Source organism: Ovis aries, chromosome 5, assembly GCF_016772045.2.
Source record: "Ovis aries strain OAR_USU_Benz2616 breed Rambouillet chromosome 5, ARS-UI_Ramb_v3.0, whole genome shotgun sequence".
NCBI lineage: Eukaryota > Metazoa > Chordata > Mammalia > Artiodactyla > Bovidae > Ovis > Ovis aries.
In genome coordinates this window covers 49991694-50016079 of record NC_056058.1, presented here as the reverse complement: position 1 = coordinate 50016079, position 24386 = coordinate 49991694, and the positions used below count along the sequence as shown (strand labels likewise).

At 40.8% G+C, this 24386-nt stretch overlaps 1 protein-coding gene across 1 annotated transcript; it reads right to left on the bottom strand.

Annotated features, from left to right (window-relative positions):
* Nucleotides 1-11955: 11955 nt before the first annotated feature.
* LOC101103720 (protocadherin beta-15) lies at nt 11956-24088 on the bottom strand. Its single transcript, XM_042250588.2, has one exon. It carries the CDS (start codon nt 23901-23903, stop codon nt 21600-21602), a length of 2304 nt encoding a protein of 767 aa, XP_042106522.1. The 5' UTR covers nt 23904-24088; the 3' UTR covers nt 11956-21599.
* Nucleotides 24089-24386: the final 298 nt, after the last annotated feature.

Here is a 24386-nt window from a genome sequence, read left to right as displayed (position 1 = left end):
GTTGTTCTTCCACAAACTTTTAAAAAGTAATTTTATTTCTTCATTTATTAATTTTGGCTGTGCTTGGTCTTTGTTGCTGTGCAGGCTTTTTCTTTAGCTGCAGGGAGCAGGCACTAGTCTCTAGTTGTGATGCTTGGGCTTCTCATTGCAGTGGCTTCCCTTGTGGAACACAGGCTCTAGGGCATTCAGGCTTCTGGAGTTGTGGTTCCAGGGCTCTAGAGCACAAGCTCCATAGTTGTGGCTCATGGGCTTCGTTGCTCCACAGCATGTGGGATCTTCCCAGACCAGGGATGGAACCCGCGTCTCCTGCATTGGGCAGGTGGATTCTTTACTGTTGAGCCACTGGGGAAGCCCCCACATACTCTTAAAATGGAAATAGGCTGACAGAAAATAAACAGTTTCTTTAAAAAAAAAACAAAAAAGGAGAGATGTTAAGAACAAGTGTCATTTTGTAAAGCACCTGCCTCGTAAATGTGTTGTATGGTTTCCAGGAAAGGGGATACTGCTTTCCTCTGGCAAGTAGTTTAAAAGTCTTACGTTGGCCGGAGGATTCAGAAGAGTCAAGGGCTTTAAGATTTTAGGTTCATTTACCACCAAATATTGGTATAGTTGGAGAAAGGGCTATTTGATATCTTATGGGTAGATCTATGCCTGGCATACAGTAAGCAGATGTGTTTTTTTGAAGTAAAAAGCCACATAATTGACCTTCTTTTCAATTTCAGTACTAAAATTCACAACTGCAGTGTTGAACATTAGTGAGCATTCATTTGATGCACATATATCTCCATATTCTGTGTCCCATTCTGAGAGAGTTCCGTAAACATGTCTCTCATCCAGTGTGATGTGATGTTTTAAAAATCATTTTCATTTATTTATTCTATTTTTGGTTGCACTGGATCTTTGTTGCTACAAGGGCTTTTCTCTAATTGTGGCAAGCGGGGGCTACCTTTCCATGCAGTGCCCGGGCTTCTCATTGCAGTGGCTTTTGTTGTTGTGGAGCACGGTCCTAGGCACTCAGGCGTCAGTAGTTGCAGCACTTGGGCCCAGTAGTTGTGGTACATGGGCTTAGTTGCTCCACCAGAACAGGGATATTCTGGGACCAGGGATCAAACCCAAGTAACTTACATCGGCAGGCAGATTCTTTACCATTGAACCACCAGGAAAGCTGGACATTGTGACTGATAATAGGAAATACATATTTGGTCTTTCTTCTTGGTTTCTGATATAGCCCCTTACACCATTGAAATTTCCCAAGAGAGCAATAAAGGTGTCTTTTGTTATGTCAATGAGGTGTCTTTTTGTTGTTCAGTCACTGAGTTTTGTCCCTTGTCTGACTCTTTGTGACCCTATGGACTGCAGCTCACCAAGCTTCCCAGTCCTCCACCATCTCTAGGAGTTTGCTCATGTTCATTGAGTTGGTGATGCCATTTAACTGTCTCATCCTCTGTCACCCACTTCTCCTCCTACCTTCAGTCTTTCTCAGCATCAGGGTCTTTTCCAGTTAGTTAGCTCTTTCGATCAGGTGGCCATATTACTGGAGCTTCAGCTTCAGCATCAGTCCTTCCAATGAATATTCAGGGTTCATTTCTTTCAGGATTGACTGGTTTGATTTCCTTGCTGTCCAAGGGACTCTTAAAAGTCTTTTCCAGCACCACAGTTCAAAGGCATCAGTTCTTTGTTGCTCAGCCTTTTTTACTGTCCAGCTCTCACATCCATACACGACTGCTGGAAAAACCATAGCTTTGACTAGACAGACCTTTGTTGGCAAAGTAATGTCTCTGCTTTTTAATATGCTGTCTAGGTTTGTTATTGCTTTTCTTCCAGAGAGCAAGTGTCTTTTAATTTCATGGCTGCAGTCACCATCTGCAGTGATTTTGGAGCCCAAGAAAATAAAGTCTGTCACTGTTTCCATTGTTTCCCCATCTTTTTGCTATGAAATGATGGGGCCAGATGCCATGATCTTGGTTTTTTGAATGTTGAGTTTTAAGCCAGCTTTTATCATTTTCCTCTTTCACCTTCATCAAGAGGCTCTTTAATTCCTCTTTGCTTTCTGGCAATAGGGTGGTATCATCTGCATGTCTGAGGTTAATATTTCTCCTGGCAGTCTTGATTCCAGCTTGTACTTCATCCAGCCCAGCACTGTGTATGATGTACTCTGCATATAAGTTATATAAGCAGGATGACAAGATAGAGCCTGGATGACTCCTTTTCCAATTTGGAACCAGTCTATTTTTCCACATCTGGTTCTAACTGTTGCTTCTTGACCTGCATACAGGTTTTGCAGGAGGCAGCTCAGGTGGTCTGGAATTCCTATCTCTTTAAGAGTTTTCCAGAGTCTGTTGTGATCCACACAGTCAAAGGCTTTGGCATAGTCAATGAATCAGTAGTTGTTTTTCTGGAATTCTCTAGCTTTTTCTATGATCCAGCAGTTGTTGGCAGTTTTATCTCTGATACCTCTGCCTTTTCTAAATTCAACTTTTACATCTGGAAGTTCTTGGTTCACATACTGCTGAGTCTAGCTTGAAGGATTTTGAGCATTACTTTGCTAGTGTGTGAAATGATTGCAGTTGTGCGGTAGTTTGAACATTCTTCGACATTGCCCTTCTTTGGGACTGGAATGAAAACTGACCTTTTCCAGTCCTGCTGAGTTTTCCAAGTTTGTTGACATACTGAGTGCTGCAGTTTAACAGCATCATCTTCTAGGATTTGAAATAGCTCAACTGAAATTCTGTCAGCTCCACTAACTTCGTAGTGATGCTTTCTAAGGCCCACTTCACACTCCAGGATGTCTGGCTCTAGGTGAGTGATCACACCATTGTTGTTATCTGGATCATGAAGATCTTTTTTGTACAGTTCTTCTGTGTATTCTTGCCACCTCTTCTTAATATCTTCTGCTTCTGTTAGGTCCATACTATTTCTGTCCTTTATTGTACCCATCTTTGTATGAAATGTTCCCTTGGTATCTCTAATTTTCTGGACAAGATCTCTAGTCCTTCCCATTCTATTGTTTCCCTCTATTTCTTTGCATTATTCACTCAAAAAGGTTTTGTTATCTCTCCTAGCTATTTTCTGTTGCTCTGCATTCAGATGGGAATATTTTTCCTTTTCTCCTTTGCTTTTCGTTTCTCATCTTTTCTCAGCTATTTGTAAGGTCTCCTCAAACAACCATTTTGCCTTTTTGCATTTCTTTTTCTTGGGGATGATTTTGATCACCGCTTCCGGTACAATGTTACGAACCTCTGTTCACAGTTCTTCAGGCACGCTATCTATGAGATCTAATCCCTTGAAATCTATTTGTCACTTCTACTGTATAATCATAAGGGATTTGACGAGGTGATACCTGAATGGCCTAGTGGTTTTCCCTGTCTATACTGTGCCTAGTCACTCAGTCGTGTCTGACTTTGTGGCCTCATGGATTGTAGCCTGCCAAGCTCCTCTGTCCATGGGGATTCTCCAGTCTAGAATACTGGAATCATTTGCCATGCCCTCCTCCAGAGAATCTTCCCAACCTAAGGATCAAACCCAGGACTCCTGTATTGCAGGTGGATTCTTTACTGTCTGAGCCCCAGGGAAGGCCATGAATTCTGGAGTGGGTAGCCTATTCCTTCTCCAGGGGATCTTCCTAACCCAGGAATTGAACCACTCTCCTGCATTGCAGGCAGATTTTTTACCAGCTGAGCTACCGGGGAAGCCCAGCGGTTTTCCCTGTGTTCTTCAATTTAAGTCTGAATTTTGCAATAACGAGTTCATGATCTGAACCACGATCAGCTCCAGGTCTTGTTTTTGCTGACTGTATTCAGCTTCTCCATCTTCAGCTGCAAAGAATATAATAAATCTTATTTTGGTGTTGACCATCTGGTGATGTCCATGTGTAGAGTCATCTCTTGTACTGTTGGAAGAGGGTTTTTCCTATGAGCACCGTGTTCTTTTGGCAAAACTTTTAACCAGCACCTATGGATAGGGTACTGGTTGCCAGGTAAATCAGCCATGTGATTAGAGGGTAAGAACTCTCAATCTGTGGAATCTAATGCAGTATCAGTGGAGATAGTGTCAGAAATGACTTGACTTGTAGAAAACCTAGCTGGTGTTGGAACATTGCTCGTTGGAGGTGTAGAGAAAAACTCCCTCTTCCCACATTGAAACTGGGTGCTCAGAACACAAAACAGTTGGTGTCAATGAAGTGGGATTTGCTAGGTTAGCCCTGGCTTATGGAAACATGTGGTTTGGGAATAGAAAGCGTGAAGGGCAGAGGATGAAGACCCTTTGATTCCCGAGTCACATGGTCACCCATGGTATGAGCAGCAGTTTGCTGTAGTCAGTCAGAAAGGTAAAAGTTACCAAAGGTATTTAGAGACGGATCCAAATCCTGAGGAGTGGAATCACTGGGTATATAAGAAAGTGCATAATAACAAGAGGCATACTAGACATATAATTCCTTGGTTATTGTTATCTGTAATAGCTAAACTAAAAGATAATGCTGGGTTAGATCTTGATGCTGGTCCAAACTCAGATTTCAGCAAGTTTGAGCTTGGGCCGCTAGCCTCAAAAAGAAGGTTACCAAGAAGGTAGTAAACATGTTCTTGTTTAGTTGCCCAGTCGTGTCTGACTCTTTGCAACTCCATGGACTGCAGCAGGCTTCCCTGTCCCTCACCATCTCCAAAGTTTGCCCAAGTTCATGTCCTTTGCATTGGTCATGCCATTCAGCCATCTCATCCTCTTATGCCCTCTTCTCCTTCTGACCTCAATCTTCCCCAGCATCAGGGACTTTTCCAATGAGTTGGCTGTTCGCATCAGATGACAAAAATACTGGAGCTTCAGTTTCAGCATCAGTCCTTCCAACAAGTATTCAGGGTTGATTTCCCTTAAGATTGACTGGTTTGGTTTCCTTGCCATCTAAGGAACTTTCAGGCATCTTCTCCAACACCACAGTTTGAAGCCATCAGTTCTTTGGCGTTTTGCCTTCATGGATCACTGCATTGTCGTGGCAAAGGGGCTTGCGAAACTCAATGAAGCTATGAGCCATGTCGTGTAGGGCCACCCAAGACGAACGGGTTATAATGGAGGATTCTGACAAAACATGATTTACTGGAGGAGGAAATGGCAAACTACCCCAGTATACTTGCCATGATAACCTCGTGAACTGTATCAAAGAACAAAAAGATATGACACTGAAAGATGAGTCCCCCAGTAAACATGGGGAAAAGGACAAAACCAAGAAGCTCCTGATACCAGGATTATAGTGTGAAGGAACTGTTTGATTCTGTAGACCATCAAGTTCCTGAAGAATCTTCACTGAAATAAATTGCAGGAGTAACTAGTTTGGGGGCTATGTCTTTGGTTTTGAGTGCTGCAAAATGGGAGAGTATGTTTGTATTGAAACAGGGCCCGCACATCACTATGGAACAATCACAGATGATTATATGTGGTCCAGATACACAGGAGGTTATTCCTGGGGGAACAGCCAGCCTGATGGACGGGATAAAAGCCACTCTAAGGTCTGTTTATCCTGAGATGGGGGATAGTTTCTCTCCTCCTGTGAATGCCAAGTGGAAAACTTCAGATAAAGCAGCTGATATGCTTCAAATGCAAGCTGTGTGGAACTAGCCTTTTAATGAGTAGGATATACACCCACTGAATATGCCCATTACCCAGCTCATCATAAATTCTGTGGTTAAAGGGACCCCTTCACATGGGCATCCCCTATAATCCTATTGTTGTTCAGTTGATAAGTGCATTACACATTTAGAGTTATTATGTCTTCACAGTGGTGGTGGTTGTTCTGTCACCAAGTCATGTCCAACTCTTTGCCACCCCATGAACTGTAGCACGCCAGGTCTCCCTGTCCCTCACCATCGCCTGGAGTTTGCCCACATTCTTGTTCATTGAATTGGTGATGCCATCCAAACATCTCATCCTCTGTCTCCCTCTTCTCCTCCTGCCCTCAATCTTCCCCAGCCTCAAGGTCTTTGCCAATGAGTTGGCACTTGGCATCAGGTAGCCTAAGTATTGGAGCTTCAGCATCTGTCCTTCCAATGAATAATCAGGGTTCATTTCCTTTAGAATTGACTGGTTTAATCTCCTTGCTGTCTGGAAGGGACTCGCAAGAGGCTTCTCCAGCACCATAGTTTGAAAACATCAGTTCTTTGAGGCCCAGCCTTCTTTCAGTTCAGTTCAGTTCAGTCACTCAGTCGTGTCTGACTCTTTGTGACCCCATGAACTGCAGCACACCAGGCCTCCCTGTCCATCACCAACTCCTGGAGTTCACCTAAACTGATGTCCATTGAGTCGGTGATGCCATCCCACCATCTCATCCTCTGTTGTCCCCTTCTCCTCCTCCGCCCAATCCCTCCCAGCATCAGAGTCTTTTCCAATGAGTCAACTCTTCACATGAGGTGGCCAGAGTATTGGAGTTTCAGCTTTAGCATCAGTCCTTCCAAAGAACACCCAGGACTGATCTCCTTTAGAATGAACTGGTTGGATATCCTTGAGTCCAGGGGACTCTCAAGAGTCTTCTCCACCACCACAGTTCAAAAGCATCAATTCTTCAGTGCTCAGCTTTCTTCACAGTCCAATTCTCACATCCATACATGACCACAGGAAAAACCATAGCCTTGACTAGACGGACCTTAGTCGGCAAAGTAATGTCTCTGCTTTTGAATATGCTGTCTAGGTTGGTCGTAACTTTTCTTCCAAGGAGTAAGCATCTTTTAATTTCATGGCTGCAGTCACCATCTGCGGTGATTTTGGAGCCCAACAAAATAAAGTCTGACACTGTTTCCACTGTTTCCCCATCTATTTCCCATGAAGTGATGGGACCGGATGCCATGAACTTCGTTTTCTGAATGTTGAGCTTTAAGCCAACTTTTTCACTCTCCTCTTTCACTTTCATCAAGAGGCTTTTTAGTTCCTCTTCTTCACTTTCTGCCATAAGGGTGGTGTCATCTGCATATCTGAGGTTATTGATATTCCTCCTGGAAATCTTTATTCCAGCCTGTGCTTCTTCCAGCCCAGCATTTCTTGTAATGTACTCTGGATATAAGTTAAATAAGCAGGTGACAATATGCAGCCTTGATGTACTCCTTTTCCTATTTGGAACCAGTCTGTTGTTCCATGTCCAGTTCTAACTGTTGCTTCCTGACCTGCATATAGGTCTCTCAAGAGGCAGGTCAGGTGGTCTGGTATCCCCATCTCTTTCAGAATTTTCCAGTTAATTGTGATCCCCACAGTCAAAGGCTTTGGCATAGCCAATAAAGCAAAAATAGATGTTTTTCTGGAACTCTCTTTCTTTTTCTGATCCAGCAGATGTTGGCATTTGATCTCTGGTTCCTCTGCCTTTTCTAAAACCAGCTTGAACATCTGGAAGTTCACGGTTCACGTATTGCTGAAGCCTGGCTTGGAGAATTTTGAGCATTACTTTACTAGCGTGTGAGATGAGTGCAATTGTGCGGTAGTTTGAGCATTCTTTGGCATTGCCTTTTTTTGGGATTGGAATGAAAACTGACCTTTTCCAGTCCTGTGGCCAATGCTGAGTTTCCCAAATTTGCTGGCATATTGAGTGCAGCACTTTCACAGCATCATCTTCCAGGATTTGCAGCCTTCTTTAGGGCCCAACAATCCTGTCGTTGCAAAAAGCAGTTCAGGAAACCTTATAAAATTTGCTATTTCATCTTCCCCTCACTGGATCTTATAGATGCTAATAAAAAATTAAGGTAATTAACAAGAGAATGTAAGAGGCAAAGGGGGGGGGAGTCACATGACTCTTCCCAACAAGGTAGAACATTTTAAATAGTTACTAAGTAGTAAGGAAAGTTATGACCAACTAGACAGCATATTGAAAAGTAGAGACATTACTTTGTCAACAAAGATCCATATAGTCAAGGCTATGGTTTTTCCAGTGGTCATGTATGGATGTGAGTTGGACTGTGAAGAAAGCTGAGCACCAAAGAATTGATGCTTTTGAACTGTGGTGTTGGAGTAGACTCTTGAGAGTCCCTTGGACTCAAGGAGATCCAACCAGTCCATCCTAAAAGAGATCAGTCCTGAATATTCATTGAAAGGACTGATGTTAAAGCTGAAACTCCAATACTTTGGCCACCTCATGCAAAGAGCTGACTCATTTGAAAAGACCCTGGTGCTGGGAAAGACTGAGGGCAGGAGAAGGGGACGACAGAGGATGAGATGGTTGGATGGCATCACCGACTCAATGGACATGAGTTTGGGTAAACTTCAGGAGTTGGTGATGGACAGGGAGGCCTGACGTGCTGTGGTTCATGGGGTTGCAAAGAGTTGGACACGACTGAGCGATTGAACTGAACTGAAGTAGTAAGATGAATGAAGTGAATATTGACAGAAGCAAAACAAAGAGGAAACAAAGGAGAGTCATAGGACTCATTACAGTAGAATAGAAATCCTTAGACGGTTATTTAAAAATGAGTGAATAAAATGGACACTGATGGGGTTAAAACAAAAGCTTTAACATAGCACAACCTAGGGGTGGGTAGGCCAAAAGGATCCACCATTTGGATCCCTTTTAATGTTGGATGCCCTCCCAAATTAAAGGGCCCCAAAGGAGTCCACTCTACCTGTTTGGAAAAAAATTTTAAAGTCAAAGGTAGAAATTAAAATGAGAAATCTGACCAGCAATTTCACGGGGCAGTGGGCAGTCAGATTTACCAGATGAAGATTAACAAAAGGCCCAGGGTCCCTTGTCTCAACCCCTCACTGGGGACCCAACAACTTTGCACTGGAGAGGATAAAATGGTCAGGGGCCAGAAAAGAGAAGTTTCCAGGACTCAGCTGTGGTATCAAAGCCCACTGGTGAAGCCCTAACCCAGGCTACAGTTATATTAAGATTACGTAATAATCATTGATAGGATTATGAAAGTTAGAATTATGTAAAGAAGTGTCAGTTTTACCTGAATGTTTTATGGGAGTGCATATTATGTTTGGCAGGGGGAACATTTCCCCTACCTAGTACTGTAAAATCAAAACCTGTGGATGAAGTCCTAATCGAAGCTACAGTTAGGAACATATGAGTTGTTGGAATTACTGTAAAACTTGTAGGAGAATCAGTATGCTTGAATAGGCTTTATGTGAATAGGCCTTTTTTTAAACCAGCTTCTATGTGGGAGATGGATACCGAATCTGACTGGGGAACATTTCCCCTACCTAGTATTGTCAAACAAGTGAAAGTGAAAGTCACTCAGTTGTGTCCAACTCTTTGTGACCCCATGGACTGTAGCCCACTTGGCTCTTCTGTCCATGCAATACTCCAGGCAAGAATACTGTAGTGGGTTGCCATTCTCTTCTCCAGGGGATCTTCCTGACCCAGGGATTGAACCTGAGTCTCTTGTGTCTCCTGCATTGGCAGGCAGGTTCTTTACCACTGGTGACACCTGGGAAGTCACAAGAACTGTTCTATCTGCCACCAGAATACACTGACAGTGCAGATAGCTGTGTGGCCAGCTTACCGGTGGGAAGACTCTTGGACACAGCTGACTGACACTGATACCCCTGTGGTGATACAGATGGATCCAGACAGGAGTAGACACTGGTTCTGGCCTGGACTTCACTTACCTGGTGGTAGATGCAATACTCAGAATGAGTTTGGACACACACAACAGTGAGCATTAGCTTGCAGTAAGCAGCAGTTGGAAGAGACAGAACTTAATTTCCAGCTGGAATTGAACCCTGGTCACCTGGGTGGAAACCAGGAATCTTCACTGCTAGACCACAGGGGCCAGCGGGTAGAATCTAAGTCCCCAGCCCTTGTCTTGAAAGGAAGAATCAGACAAGGAGACAGAAGATATAGAGGAAAGAGTGTTTACTAGAAAAGCACAATAGATGCATAAAGACATATGGGCAAGCCCACTGAGAGAGTCCTAGAGTCGTGCCTCTGGGAAGTTTAAATCCTTTATTACGGGGCAATCTTCTGGGGCTTTGTCCCCTTCTTGGCCAGTTGTCTTGTTTTGAACCCCCTGGTTAATCTGTCTTAGGACCTTCCTCTAGGTACACAAACATCCCTCAGTCAAGATGGATTTCACGGCAAAGGCATACAGGAGGGGGATAGCAAGACTTACTATAGTCTACATCCCCTGCCTTGTTGACCCTGTGAAGCCTTTTGTGTATGTGTAGTGTCTCCCTTGCCCCAAGGATGGGAAATGTGTGACCTCTTGATCTCCTAACAGTTTAGCTCCTTTCTGTTCCTGCTATAAAATTATCTACCTGTTGTTTCTTATACAGACGTCCCACAGGGTATTTCCCTGGTGGTCCTGTGGCTAAGACTCTGCACTCCTAATGCAAGGGGTCCAGGTTGGCTCCCTGGTCAGGGAGCTAGATCCCACATGCCATAACTAAGAGTTTGCATGCCACAACTAAAGATCCCACATGCTACAGTGAAGATCAAAGATCTGGAGAGCCAAAACTAAGACCTGGTACAAACAAATAAGTAAATAAATATTTAAACAAAATAATGTTGAACAGAAAGAGTGAGAACTTTCTGGCTTTGTCTCTTACTATTATGGGGAAGCATTCAATACCTTACCAGTGAGTATGATGTTAGTTTTAGGATTTTTGTAGTTTTATTTTTTAACAATAGTAAGGGTGTTCCCATTCTCTAGTGTCTTGAAAGTTTTCATAAAATGCATTTTGTATTCTTCAAGGACTTCCTATGTACTTATTGAGATAATCATATATATGTTCTTTATTTTGTTAGTATGGTGAATTATGTTAAGTTTTAATTTAATGATACTGTGTCATTTAGGAATTTCATTCAGTTTTGAAGTTTTGTGTTTTTTTTTTTTTTACAAATTTATTTATTTATGACTGTGCAGGGTCTTTGTTGCTGCACAGACTTTTCTCTGGTTGTGGTAAGAAGCGGCTACTCTTCATTGTAGTGTGTGGGCTTCTCATTGAGATGGCTTCTCTTCTTGTGGACTACAGGCTCTCGGGTGTTCAGACTTCAGTAGCTGTGGCACATGGGCTCAGCAGTTGTGGCTCCCAGACTCTAGAGCACAGACTCCACAGTTTTGGCACATGGGCTTAGCTGCTCTGTGGCATGAGGGATCCTCCCGGACCAGAGATCAAACCTGTGTCTCCTGCATTGGCAGGCATATTCTTTACCACTGAGCCACCGGAGAAGCCCTTTCATTCAGTTTTGACTAAGACAAAATTCCCACAACATGCTTCACAAATCAGCAAGGTGCTTATTTCTCTCCTGGAAGAGTTCAGGAAATAGGTAACAAGGATAGCCACTCACCAGTTGCAATAGGGGAACGAAGTTATTCATTTGTTTATTTGCTTGCTTTTGCTGTAACATTTCATGACTCAGGAAAACAGACCCACTGGAAGTATTAGAACTATGGGCTCATTAGAGAAATTAGACCTTTCATAAATGTGGAGAAGAGGTAATCAGAGGACTGGAGAATCTTTAAACACAATATCCTTAAACAGTGGTATGAATGGACAGATTTGAGTTTACAAGGAAATTCAAACAACTGTGCATGTCTATCTGCCAAAGTAGGACCATAAAAGGTGACTCATGGAGATGTCTGTGGATACCGCTACTTCTGAGGGGACTGAAGTGCTTGTTATTGGCTCAGGGTTGATGTTACTCAACAAAGACAGTAGTCAGGAAGATAAGCTTGAAGTCTGGAACTTCTGAAGTTTTGGATCTGTCCGTCTGCTACATCCACATGATTTTGAGATCAATGGCTTCTTCATTTTTGCATTTCAAATCTCAGGAGGCTCCTCTTTTATCCAATTCTAACCATTCAGCAAAGAGTATTCTAGAAAAAGTAGTTCTAACCCTCATATAACATAATCCAGCACAATCAAATCCCCTAGCTTTTATTCTCATGGTTCCAAGTTCTCTCTTTTCAACGTGAATTGTTGTGTCCAACTTAAAAGAAGAGCAAAGTACAAAAGGTTAAATTACCAAGTCTGATGAAACCATCCTTTTTTGATAACTTTGAACATTTTTTATTTACATCAACTACTTATTAACCAAAACAAATGCTACCTACTATACTAGCCACAAAAATGCTAAAGATACATCTCTCTACAGTAAAGGTCAATAACCTGAAAATTTCTGTTTTCATAGTAAGGAAGAAGGGTAGAATAAGTATCAGTAGGCAAATCCCAGGGTCTGTCATAGTAGGGTAGAAAGAAAATTCCAATAAGTACCAAAGTCAGTATCACAAGGACCACATGCATTGCATATAGTGGAAATTAAGTAGAAACAATAACAAAACTAATTCCAAATATACTTACTTGCATATTAAAACATACATTTTACTTCACTCTGAGATGTCACAGTAGAAATGACACAGTACACATATGTGAATCACAATGAAAGTAATACACATTGAAAGTTATATGAAATAGCTGAAAGGGTACTAGGAGTGTTATTAACAGGTTTATATTAGCAAATGAAAACTATAAGTTACAAGCTAGGGTACCACTTCAAAGATGAGAGAGACACTGATAAAGCAATTCCCTATTTGCAGCATTTTAAAGATTTTTCTTCAGGTATTAATTTCTTTATGTATAACAAAGAAGAGATGCACCTGAAGGTTTTCCCACATTCATAGGGTTTTCTCTCCAGTGTGAGTTTTCACATATTTTTGGAGTATTAGGGAAAATTAAAGAATTTTCCATATTCTTCAAATTCCTGTCTCCCAGTATGAGTTCTCACTTGATGACTAAAGAATGAGAAAGACCTGAAGGTTTTCCCACACTCTTCACACTGGTATGGTTTCTCTTATGTGTTCTCATATATTCACTAAAGTGTTAGGATTCACATGGTTTTACAAGAATTAGATACAAATTAAGATTTTCCTGCACTTCAAATACTAATAAGAGTTCTCTTCAGTATGAGTTCTCACAAATTTCCTAAATGATGAGAACAGATGAAGGCACTCCTGCATTTCATATATACACAGTTTCACTCCAATTTATGGTATCCCATGTACAGTAAAATGTGAAGAACAAGAGAACTGTCACCGTGTCTACAATTATAGGGCCTCTCTCCAATACTGGTCCTTTTATGGTTAATTAAAAGAGGAAGGGAGCTGTGCATTCCTTACATGTATAGAACTCATTTCTAGTGTTTTCTCACTTGTCAAATAATCTTTGAAGAATAAGTGAAGGTCTGAGTTGGAAAACTGTCCAGTGCTGTGTGCCTCAGGAAGAATCAACAAATGAAGGATTTCTAATTAAGGGCAGGCACCAGAATGACACAAAGGACAGAATTCCTTTCTCAAATTGCAGCAAGGCTAGGGAGAGCATGAAGATAAAAATACAAACTGTACTGGTCTTCTTTACATCTTCTGAGTTATTTAGATTTATGACTTAAATGAACAATTCTTTTCTGCCAATAAATAGTTTTGAATGAGCTTTTACATACAGATCTTCTATTAGTAGGACTAAAGATAAAAGGGAACAAGATGGGAAGGCGGAGGGTATGAGAGTAAAGCAATGTCTTTTATCATTTTCATTAGGTGACTCACTCAGGTTTAGTGAAAATCCAACATGGAGTGAAAGGAGGGGATTACTATCTGCTCTGGGTCTTTTTTAAAATTAGTGAATGTTAAACAGTTTGCCCAGGAGAATGATAGAAAATGTGTCTTACTAAACAGGGATCTAAAGCACTCTGGAATTTACTGAGAAACTTGTTTGTAAAGACTATACTTAATTATTGCTCTTTTCTTACAAAAAATGTATTTTTGAAACTTATATACTGTCAACTAAAGTGCTATTGTCTAAGCTGTTCTAAAAAAAAGAATAAGTGAAGATTTTCCCACATTCCTTATATTCATAATACTTCTTTCCAATTTGAGTTCTTATAGGTACTTTAAGGGATATAGAAGAAATAAAACTTTCTCATATTCTTTTACATTCATTGGGTATATTTTCAATATGAATTCTCACATGTGTAACTAAAAAAATGAGGGCCAGTTGAAGATTTTTCCACATTTTTTGCCTTCACAGAATTTTTCTCCAGTGAGAGTTTTCACATTTTCTTAGAGAGGAAAGAAATGGAAGGCATTTTCACATTCTGTAAATATAAAGCCTGTCTCCACTGTGAGTTCTTACATGTACAGCAGTGCATGAAGAATGAATGAGAGCTTTCCTACATTTTGTATATTCATAGTACTCTTCTCCAATGTGAATTTTCACATGAGTCCTAAGATACAAAGAAAAGCTGAAAAGTTTTCTACATTCCTTATATTGTTAGGACTGTGTCCAGTGTGTCTTAGCAAGTGAATGATTAATGAAGGCTGTCACAGATCCAAGTGAATTCACAGGATTTATCTTTAGTATGAGTTCTGTTGTACACATTTAAATTTGGAATCAGGCTGAAGACTTTTCCATATTGATTACTCTCATTATATATCTCTCCAGTCTGAAATATCTTCCACATAGTAGATTTCAAGGTCTTTCTGAAGTATTTTCCAATTTGACCATATTTACAGAGATCCTCCACTAAATGAATTCTTAAATATCTCTCCTGTGTCTTGCACTGATCTGTGCTATGGCAAAAATGATGGTAATTACATAATAGGCAGCTTTTCACATTATAGATGAAGTAGTATATTAAGTTAAGGTAGGCTGTGATAAGTAAAGGTTGTGTATTCCTATTTTTAGAGTAAATACAATCCCAAAATGTTATAAGTAAAAAGTCAATTTAGGATATAAAATGGAATACCAAAAATTACAGAATTGAGCCAAAAGAAAACAAACAAAGGAGAACAGACACAATTATAGAAATAATTATATTAAATGTAAATAGAATGTACTATCTTATTAAAAGGCAGAGATGATAAGACTGGATAAAAAAGCAAGACCCAACTCTATGCATAATAGTTTACCGAAGATGAACTTAAAATATAAAGACAGAATAAAAGCAAAAGAATGAAAATTTATATATTATACAAACCCCAAGCATAAGAAATATGGGTAACTCTACTAATATCAGATTTAAAGTATTACTAGAAACTAAAAGAGATATTTCATAATGATTAGTGTCAATTTATCATGAAGATAAAATAATTCTAATGATGCACACATCTAGCAACAAAGCTTCACAATACATAAGGTTACAAAAATGCTAGAACTGAAAGAATAGACACATCCACAATTAACAAATGAAGAATTAACATTTTTCTCCCAGTAACTGATAGAACATGTAGGAAAATGTGGTAAGAATAAAGAATATTTAAACATTATGAAAGCAATTTGATTTGATATTTACAGAATACTACACACCACGACTATAGAATACACATTTCTTTCAAGCATACATATAAAACATATCAAGATAACCCACATGTTAGATAACAACAACAAAATAAGCAAAACTCAATTAAGTTTAAAGGAGTGAAATTATACAGAGTAAGTTCTCAGACTAAAACAGACTTATTTGGGATATCCAAAATAATATCCCCAGATATTTGGAAATTAAGTCATACTTCTGGTTAAGCAACAGATCAAAGAAGAAATCAACAGGGAAATGATAAATTCAAACTTAATAAAATCACGATGTACAAAATTCATGAAATGCAGCTTAATCCATAGCAAAAAATTTATAGCTTTAATTTTTATTTTTTTACATTTTAATATGTATTAGGAAAGAGTCAATGATCTGAGCTTTCAGAGAAACCACAAAAAGAATAGAAAATTAAACCCAAAGTAGGTATAAGAGAAGAAAAACACATGAGTAGAAATCAGTGAAACAGAAATAGGAAAATAACAAAGACAAGGCTGGTTTAAAAAAATGATTATGATTAATAAAGTTGTTATACTAACTGCAATACTGATAAAGGCAAAAGGAGAGAAAACATATTTACCAAAATCCAAAAATGAAAGAGGGGTACTACTACAGATCCTAAATATATTGAAAATATAATAACAATATTGTCAATAACTTCATGCATTACCATCTCAGATAAAATGGACAAACTGTTTAAAAAACACAAGCTACCAACTGACACAAGTGGAAATAGAAAACTGGAACTGCAGCGTATTTATTTAAGAAGTTGAATTTGCAATTCAAAATTGCCCCACAAAGAGAATGCTAGCCACACATGGCTTCTATGGTAAATTCTGTCAAATACAAAAAGAAGAAACAATAAATACCTTATAAACCTCTTTCATACAACAGAGGTGGAATAAGAATTGTCAGCTCATTTTATGAGATCAGTATAACCCTGAAACTAAAACTGACAAGAGGATAATGTGAAGTATATATATAGAGACAAATATCCCTCATGAACACAGATGCAAAAATGCTCAACAATGCACATTGAAACCAGCCAATAGATAACATTTTCACACTGTTGCATGCCACCTGGAAGAAAAACAGATAAACAATTTGCCTGATGAATCACAGCCATACAGGTGCTCTTCTGTTCCCAGTCTGCAGGACTTCAGTTTGTTGCATCTCCTAGGATCTTTGTATTCTTCTACTGTTGCTGCTACTACCTCAAGTTCAGAATGGAAATAGACTTGATTCAGATCTCACCACTCAGATTTCAGCTGTGACCACCATCACTACTGCTGGGATGATATTTGAACTTGCAAGATAGAAACTACCAACAGGACCAGGGCTAGGGGAAGGTAAGCAACTCAGAAGAAAAATTAATGGGTCAACAAAATACTTAGGAAGTAAAGATAGATACTACTTAATTCAATATTCTAAAAAGTCAAACAATGAAATAATTCATGATGAAACAAAACATCAGTATTTTAAATAAAGACAGGATCCAACCCTACACATGAACAATTTGATTCAACAATTTACTTTTTCCTGAGCTCACTGGAGAAAAAATGACCAAGTCTGGTTTACACTTCCCTCCCCAGTGGCAATTCTATTACATACATTTATGCATTAAAGGAAAAAAAAACATTTTTTACAGTGTGGAAAAGCTATCAAAAAGCTACGGAAAAGCATTGTTACTCTGGTATATTATCTCTGCATGCAGAGCATCTCTACCATTTGCTAAAGCTACTCCCCCTCACCCCTGCCACATACATACACACACAAATGCACACATATACAAGCATACACAAATATACAAACACTCTGGGTGAAGCTAAGGAATTCTAAAACTTTTTGAGGTAATTCCATCATGTATAATGATATATTTTTATTGATTTTTCATGATTATGCTGATAAATTGGAAGCAACACTCTTTTCAAGGTATTCCAGATCAGTCAAAAAAGATGTAAGTAGGAAGCCTTTGGAGATGCCTTTAAATTCTACACTTTACCAATAAAGTACTTGTAAAGTAAGATAGGAAAAGAGTAGTGGCTACTGACACCTTGAAGGCTGAAAACACACATCTCTGTATATTGAAAAAGTTGTCAGGAATTTCTGATCCTTTCATCAAGCATATTCTACCAGGACATATAGATTGCTGATATGCTTATGAAGAGTTTCAGGACTCATATGTAGTCAATTTATTTTACTAAATAAAATTTTTGGCTGTGCCAGTTCCATGCTTGAGAGGGAAACAAATGGTTTGTTTCATAAATAAACAAACCTTAAACAAATCTGGTTTGTTTCATAAACTTCTAGTCATCTTGTGAAGACACCACTGATGCAGATTTAAAAGTATAGCTGGCATTTATCAGGTCACTTTCTCATTCTGTTTTCCAAAAACTCAATTTTCAGGGTTGCTACTAGCCAGGAAAATTCCTTTGGAAGTTCAATTATTTGTGCATGTTTATATTAGTCAGATTGAGAGATGACTGAATAAAGATATAAAGTCAGCCATGGAAACTCAAGAGTACTATCCCTTGATAACACCTAAGGGAAGGTAAAAGTTGTTTTTTTGTTTTTTTTTTGACAAGCATGTCATATATCTTAAACAGACAACTAGGACCTAATCAGACAACTGTGTGAGCCAACCTTACTCAGGAGAAGGAGAGAAGAGATATGTCAGCTTGGAATGCATTTGTCTATAATCAACAGAAAACCTGACTACAATTGTTTAATCACATAAGAGTTTATTTATAAAGTGCAACATAAAGCTTGGGAGGAGGTAGCATAGAGATGTTGTCATAACTTGACAATGCTGTAAGACATTCAGGGGCTTTCCATCTTACCATACTTGGTATATATAACCTTTGTTCTATGGTATTCATCTCATGGTTGCAAGTTGGCTGCTTCAGCTCAAAGTTTACTCCTCAATACCAATGCCAATTAAGAAAAAGGAAAACAGGCAAAATCCTAAGGAATATGCCACAGCAGATTATCCCTTTTAAAAATATTTCCCTTAAGCCCAATTCCCAATTACACTTTTATATCATTAGCAATAATGGAGTGATATGACATTCCTATCTGCAAGAGATTATGGGAATATGAATATTTTGGCCTGTAGTAGAGGAAGGCAAAGAAAAATAGGCTTGGAAATAGCTCTGTTGATAGCCATTTGTATTCATGTTCTATAGCTACTATTAGCAAATTATGACACAAATTTATTATCTTACCTTTCTGGAGGTCTGAAGTTAAACTGGGCTAAAGTTAAGATATAATTATATTCCTTTCTGGAAGCAAGGGAGAATACATTTTCTTATCTTTCTAGCTTCTAGAGGCTATCTGCATTTTCTCACTGGTTGCTCCTTTCTATCTTCAAATTCAGTAATAGCTGGTTCAGAGTTTTTCACATAGTATCACTCTGATACTTTTCTGCTTCCCACTTGCACTTATTAAAGGTTCTTGTGGTTCCAAGCCCACTTGGATAACTTAGAGTAATCTTATTATAAGGTCAGCTGATTATCAACCTTAATTCCATCTGCAATTTAAATTCCCCTTTGCCACATAACAAGATATCCAGAGATTAGGACATAGATACTTTGTGAGGCCATTATTCTCCCTATCATAGTCCACTCTCTGGTCCCCAAAGATTTACAGACATCCCATATAAGAAATATATGTAAGGTCCTCAAAGATCTCATCTCATTACAGTATTGCTCAGTGTGTATGCCCAATACAAATAGTGTACACCTGTGACATCCTTGGCTTTCTTTCCTAATTTTAGCATCTTTTGCAATCTGAATAGGCTGAGAATTTTTTAATTCATCAAATTCTGGTTCCTTTTTTACTTAACAGTCCTTCCCTCAATCTATTTTATCCTTCTCACATTATACTATAAGCAACAAGAAGAAACCAGGCTGCATTTTCAACATATGCCTGGAAATCTCAGCTAAATATCCAAGTTCATTGCTTACAAGTCCTTTTTCTCTCACATTTCCACTGCAGGACACAATGAACCTGTTTTCAGCCACTAAGTAGCAAGGATTCCCTTTCCTCCAGTTTCCAATAACATTTTCCTCATTTCTTTCTGAGTCCTCATCATTAGTGACTTTCACATCCATATTACTACCAAGTCTCCTAAGGTTTTGATTTAGGTATTCTACATGGCAGTATATGTTTTCTCAACCATACTTCCTTTCTCAACTTACTTCCTTCTGAATCTTTGCTAGCAGAGTTATTAACATTTGTATTTCAACTAACAGTCTGTCCAAAGCAATCTAAGACTTTTCCATCATGCTCTTTACAATTCTTCCAGCCTATGCTTGTTACTCAATTCCAAACCAGTTTCCATGTTTTTAGTTATTTGTTACAGGAGCACTCTACTTCCAGGAACCAAAATCTGTATCAGCCAGGGTTCAATCAGAGAAACAAGCAGCAGGAGATACATGTTAAGAGATTTATTGCAAGGAAGTGACTTATTTGATTGGGTGAGCTGGCTAAGCAATATCCGAAATCTGTAGAGGAGGCAATTAGAAAGGAAAGGCTGGAAATCTGGGGCATCAACTGAAGCTGCTGCCCACAGTTGGAATTTCTTCATCTCAAGGAAGACTCAAAGCTGCTTTTAAGGCCTTTCAACTGATTAAATCAGGCCCATCCAAATCATCTAGGATATTCTCCATATTTTAAGAATGATTACGCTCCTCCTCATGGAATTTTCCAGGCAAGAATACTGGTGTGGGTTGCCATTTCCTCCTCCAGGGGATCTTCCTGACCCAGGGATTGAACATGCATCTCCTGCACTGCCTGCAGTGCAGGCAGATTCACAAGAACTCCTAACTGAAAAGGACACATGTATTCAAGATACACATGTGTACCCCAGTGTTCAAAGCAGCACTAATTACAACAGCCAGGACATATGAGCAACCTAGATGTCCACCAACAGATGAATGGATAAAGAACATGTGGTACATACATACAATGGAATATTACTCAACTACAAAGAGGAACACATCTGAGTCAGTCTAACAAGGTGGATAAATCTACAGATATTATATACAGTGAAGTAATTCAGAAAAACAAATAACATATTAACACACATAAATAGAATCTGGAAAGATGGTATTGATGAACTTATTGGCAAGACAGCAAAGGATGTGCAGACATAAAGAACAGATTTTTGGACACAGTGGGGAAAGAAGAGGGTGGCAAGATTTGAGAGAGTAGCATTGAAACATATATATTACCATATGTAAAACAGATAGCCAGTGGGAATTTGCTGTATGATGGCAGGGAACCCAAATCCGGTGCTCTGTGACAACCTAAGGGGTGGAAGGTGGAAGGGAGGCATGATGAAGGGTACATATGTATACCTACCAGTGAGTCATGCTGATGTATGGCAGAAATCAACACAATATTATAATTATCCTCTAGTTAAAAATAATATTTTTTTAAAAAAGAACTCAGTCATCATGGGTATCATTAAACTCTTAACAGGATCATGACTTCAGTTAGATATAAGGAAGAACTTACAAGTCTTCAACATCAAATTAGAACAGAAAGAATAGATGAAAAAGATATACTTTGATGAGATAACATGTATTTTAAAGTGAAAGTCCAATGATTACAAGAGTGATTTTGAAATAAATAGGAAATTATACATGTGGCTATCTACTGATAAAAATCCAAACAGAGCTTGGAAAAAATTGAACATAAGTAACAGAAGAACCTGGCAGGTATAGTCCATAGGGTAGCGAAGAGTGGGACATGACTGAAGTGACTTAGTACAGCACACAACACAGCACACAAATATAAATGGATTCCATTCCAAATAGAAGAGGCGTTATAGAAAAGTCATAGTTGTGTAAATAACAAAAACTTAAAACCTTCCAGTAATAAAAAAATGAAATATGATAAAATGAGTCAGACATTTTTACATAGTGTTATATACAGTGAGAAAAGAACTTTTTAAAGTTAGAATTACTTTTATCCTGAGAGGTTTTCATATTATCATTTAGAAATAAATACTAAAAATTTAACCAGTAGTACGAACTTTCCTGATATAAAATTTTACTAACAATAATTGGAAAACTAATTATAGGGCAAACAAGCCAACAAAACGAAGATTAGCATTACTATGAAAAACTTTAAAAAGAAGAAAGACAAGTAGAATTACTACTACCAGGTTAAAAAAGGGAAAGGTGTAGGAGATAAAACTAATGTACGCAGTTGGAGAAGTTTCAGATGCCTAAACGATTCTGGAAGGTTGGACTTCCTTCTGATTTCCTTTCAAAGTTTGATTCTAGAATACTGGAATTTGATTCTAGAATACTGGCGTTTGATTCTAGAATTTGAACTCATTAGTCCCAGGACCTCCCATCAGACACACCTCGTACTGGTAGCTCTGCGACAGGGTCCCCGTGCCGCTGACGTCCACCAGGTGGCCCGGGAAGTGGCCCTCGGGCACCAGGCAGCGACCCGCCGAGCCCGCCCCGCCCCTCCTGCACAGCCGCACCGCCACGAACACCAGCACCGAGAAGAGGAAGAGCGACGACACCGACGCCAAGGCCACCACCAGGTAGACGGTGAGCGGGTCGGCCGGCGCCGCGGCCGCCGCTTCCGCTTCCGGCGGCGGCAGGTAGGGCTGCGAGAAGCCGTCCACCAGCAGCACGTGCAGCGTGACGCTGGCCGACAGCGGCGGCTCGCCGTTGTCCTTGACCAGCACCACCAGCCGCTGCTTGGGCGCGTCGCGCTCGCTCAGCAGCCGCGCCGTGCGCACCTCGCCGTTGTGCGCCCACACGCCGAACAGCCCGGGCTCCGTGGCCTTGAGCAGCTGGTACGACAGCCAGGCGTTCTGGCCCGCGTCGCCGTCCACCGCCACCACCTTGGTCACCAGGTAGCCCGGCTCGGCCGCCCTGGGCACCAGCTCGGTGCAGGGCGCCGAGGCGTTCTGCAGCGGGTAGAGCACGAAGGGCGCGTTGTCGTTGGCGTCCGCCACGAGTACGCGCACCAGCGCCTGGCTGCTGAGCGCGGGCGAGCCGCGGTCGGTGGCGCCCACGCGGAACTCGAAGGCCCGCAGGGCCTCGTAGTCCAGGGACGTGAGGGCGAAGAGGTGGCCGTTGTCGGGGTTGATGGACACGAGGGAGGCGAGGGGCAGGAGCGGGTCGGGGGGCGGCAGCAGCGAGTAGGTGACCTGGGCGTTGGCGCCGGCGTCTGAGTCTGTGGCGCTGACGCTGCCGATGTGCAGGGCGGGGCTGTTGTTCTCGCGGACCCACAGGGTGTAGGAGGTCTGGGTGAAGGCGGGGGCGTTGTCGTTGACGTCGGACACCAGCACGGTTATGTTGTGTTCCGTTTTCAACCTCGGTGTCCCCAAGTCGGTGACAGTAATGGTGACATTATACTCAGCTTTGCTTTCTCTGTCTAGCGCCCCATTTGTTACCAGCGTGTAGAAATTCTCTTCAGATGGTTTCAGAATAAAGGGGAGATCATCCTGGATGGAGCAAGTCATCTTTCCGTTGTCCCCTGAGTCTCGATCTCGAATCCTAAACAGGGCCACTTCTGTCTCGGGGGAGTTTTCAGGAATGGGGCTGGTAAGTGATGAAATAGTTAGTTCCGGTGCATTATCGTTAACATCCACAACCTCAATGGAGACAGAGCATTTTCCAGAAAGTCCCCCGCCATCAAATGCATCTATATCCAGATCATATGAGGGTACTGTCTCAAAATCGAGTTTTTTAATTAAGCGAACTTCTCCCGAAAGGCTGTTTAGCTCAAAAGTTGGGCTCATCTCCTGAGAACTGTAAAAAAGGGAATATGATACCTCTCCATTTGTCCCAGTGTCTAAATCTCTAGCAGAAACTTTGACAACTAGGGCGCCTACGGGGCTGTTCTCCAGGACCTGCACCTGGTAGTGGGCCTGCGCAAACTCAGGGGCGTTGTCATTGATATCCAAGACCAAGATTCTGACCTCGGTGGTACCAGATCGAGGCGGAGAGCCGCCATCCAGCGCTGTGAGGGTTAATCTGAGCAAGGCCTGCTTCTCCCGATCAAGCTCTCGATCCAGCACCAGCTCTGGGTATTTCCTACCATCCCCCCGACTGCGGGTGGAAACATGGAAATAAGAATTGGGACTGATACTGTAGTTTTGGATGTTGTTGTTGCCCACGTCCAAATCTTGAGCTTTTTTCAGAGGAAACACTGTCCCAGGAGGGCTGTTCTCTGGGATTTTCAAAGTCATTTCTCTTTCAGGAAACTCAGGAGCATGATCGTTTATGTCTCTCACCAGTAGCTCAGCTCGAAATACTCCCAATGGTTTCTTCAGTAACACTTGAAAATGCATTACACATGGATCTGTAGGGCCGCACATCTCCTCCCGGTCCAGTTTCTCATTTAATGTCAACTTCCCAGTCTGCAGATCGAGCTGCAACCGGGGTTCGTTATCCTCAGAGACCACCCGGGCTTCCCGCGCAGCTAGCTCCCCCACTCCGAGCCCTAAGTCCTCGACAAGGTTGGCCACAAACGAGCCGCTCTCTCTTTCCTCCATCACGGAATAGCGACGGGATTCCCAGCCTGCAAAAGTCACTCCCAGCAAAAGAAAGAGAATCAGGACTTGCCTTTGTTGATGAAAACGCTCCCCTCCGGCCTCCATCTTTACTTCCACAAATGCCGTTCCAGGATCAAGGGCCAGCTCTATTTTAGGGAAGGATGAGACCGAGAATGTGATGGTTCTCCCAGTTGGTAACCTGTCCGGAAATGTCGGTGAGTAGCATTTTCTGGAGACTTGTGAGCTTTGCTTACATTACAGTCTTTTCGCTTCCGCTGGAAATCTGATGTAAAATTGGTAGCATTTCCTGGGCATATTTTTTCGACGCCTTAGCCTGCAGCGCCACCATGCGTTGTCTTCGAAAATAATTTCTACAATTGTATTCCCTCTATATAATAATCTAAAAGGCTACTAGAAACTTGAAAATGTTTTGGGGAACAGTATATAATCAGAAAACCAGGCAATCATAATTATTCATACATCATTCAAGGAAATATGATTGATATCTATGTACTAGGTTCTGAAGTACATCAATAAACAATCTAGACATTGTCCCTACCTTCTAGAACCTGCTGTCTAGGTGAGGTG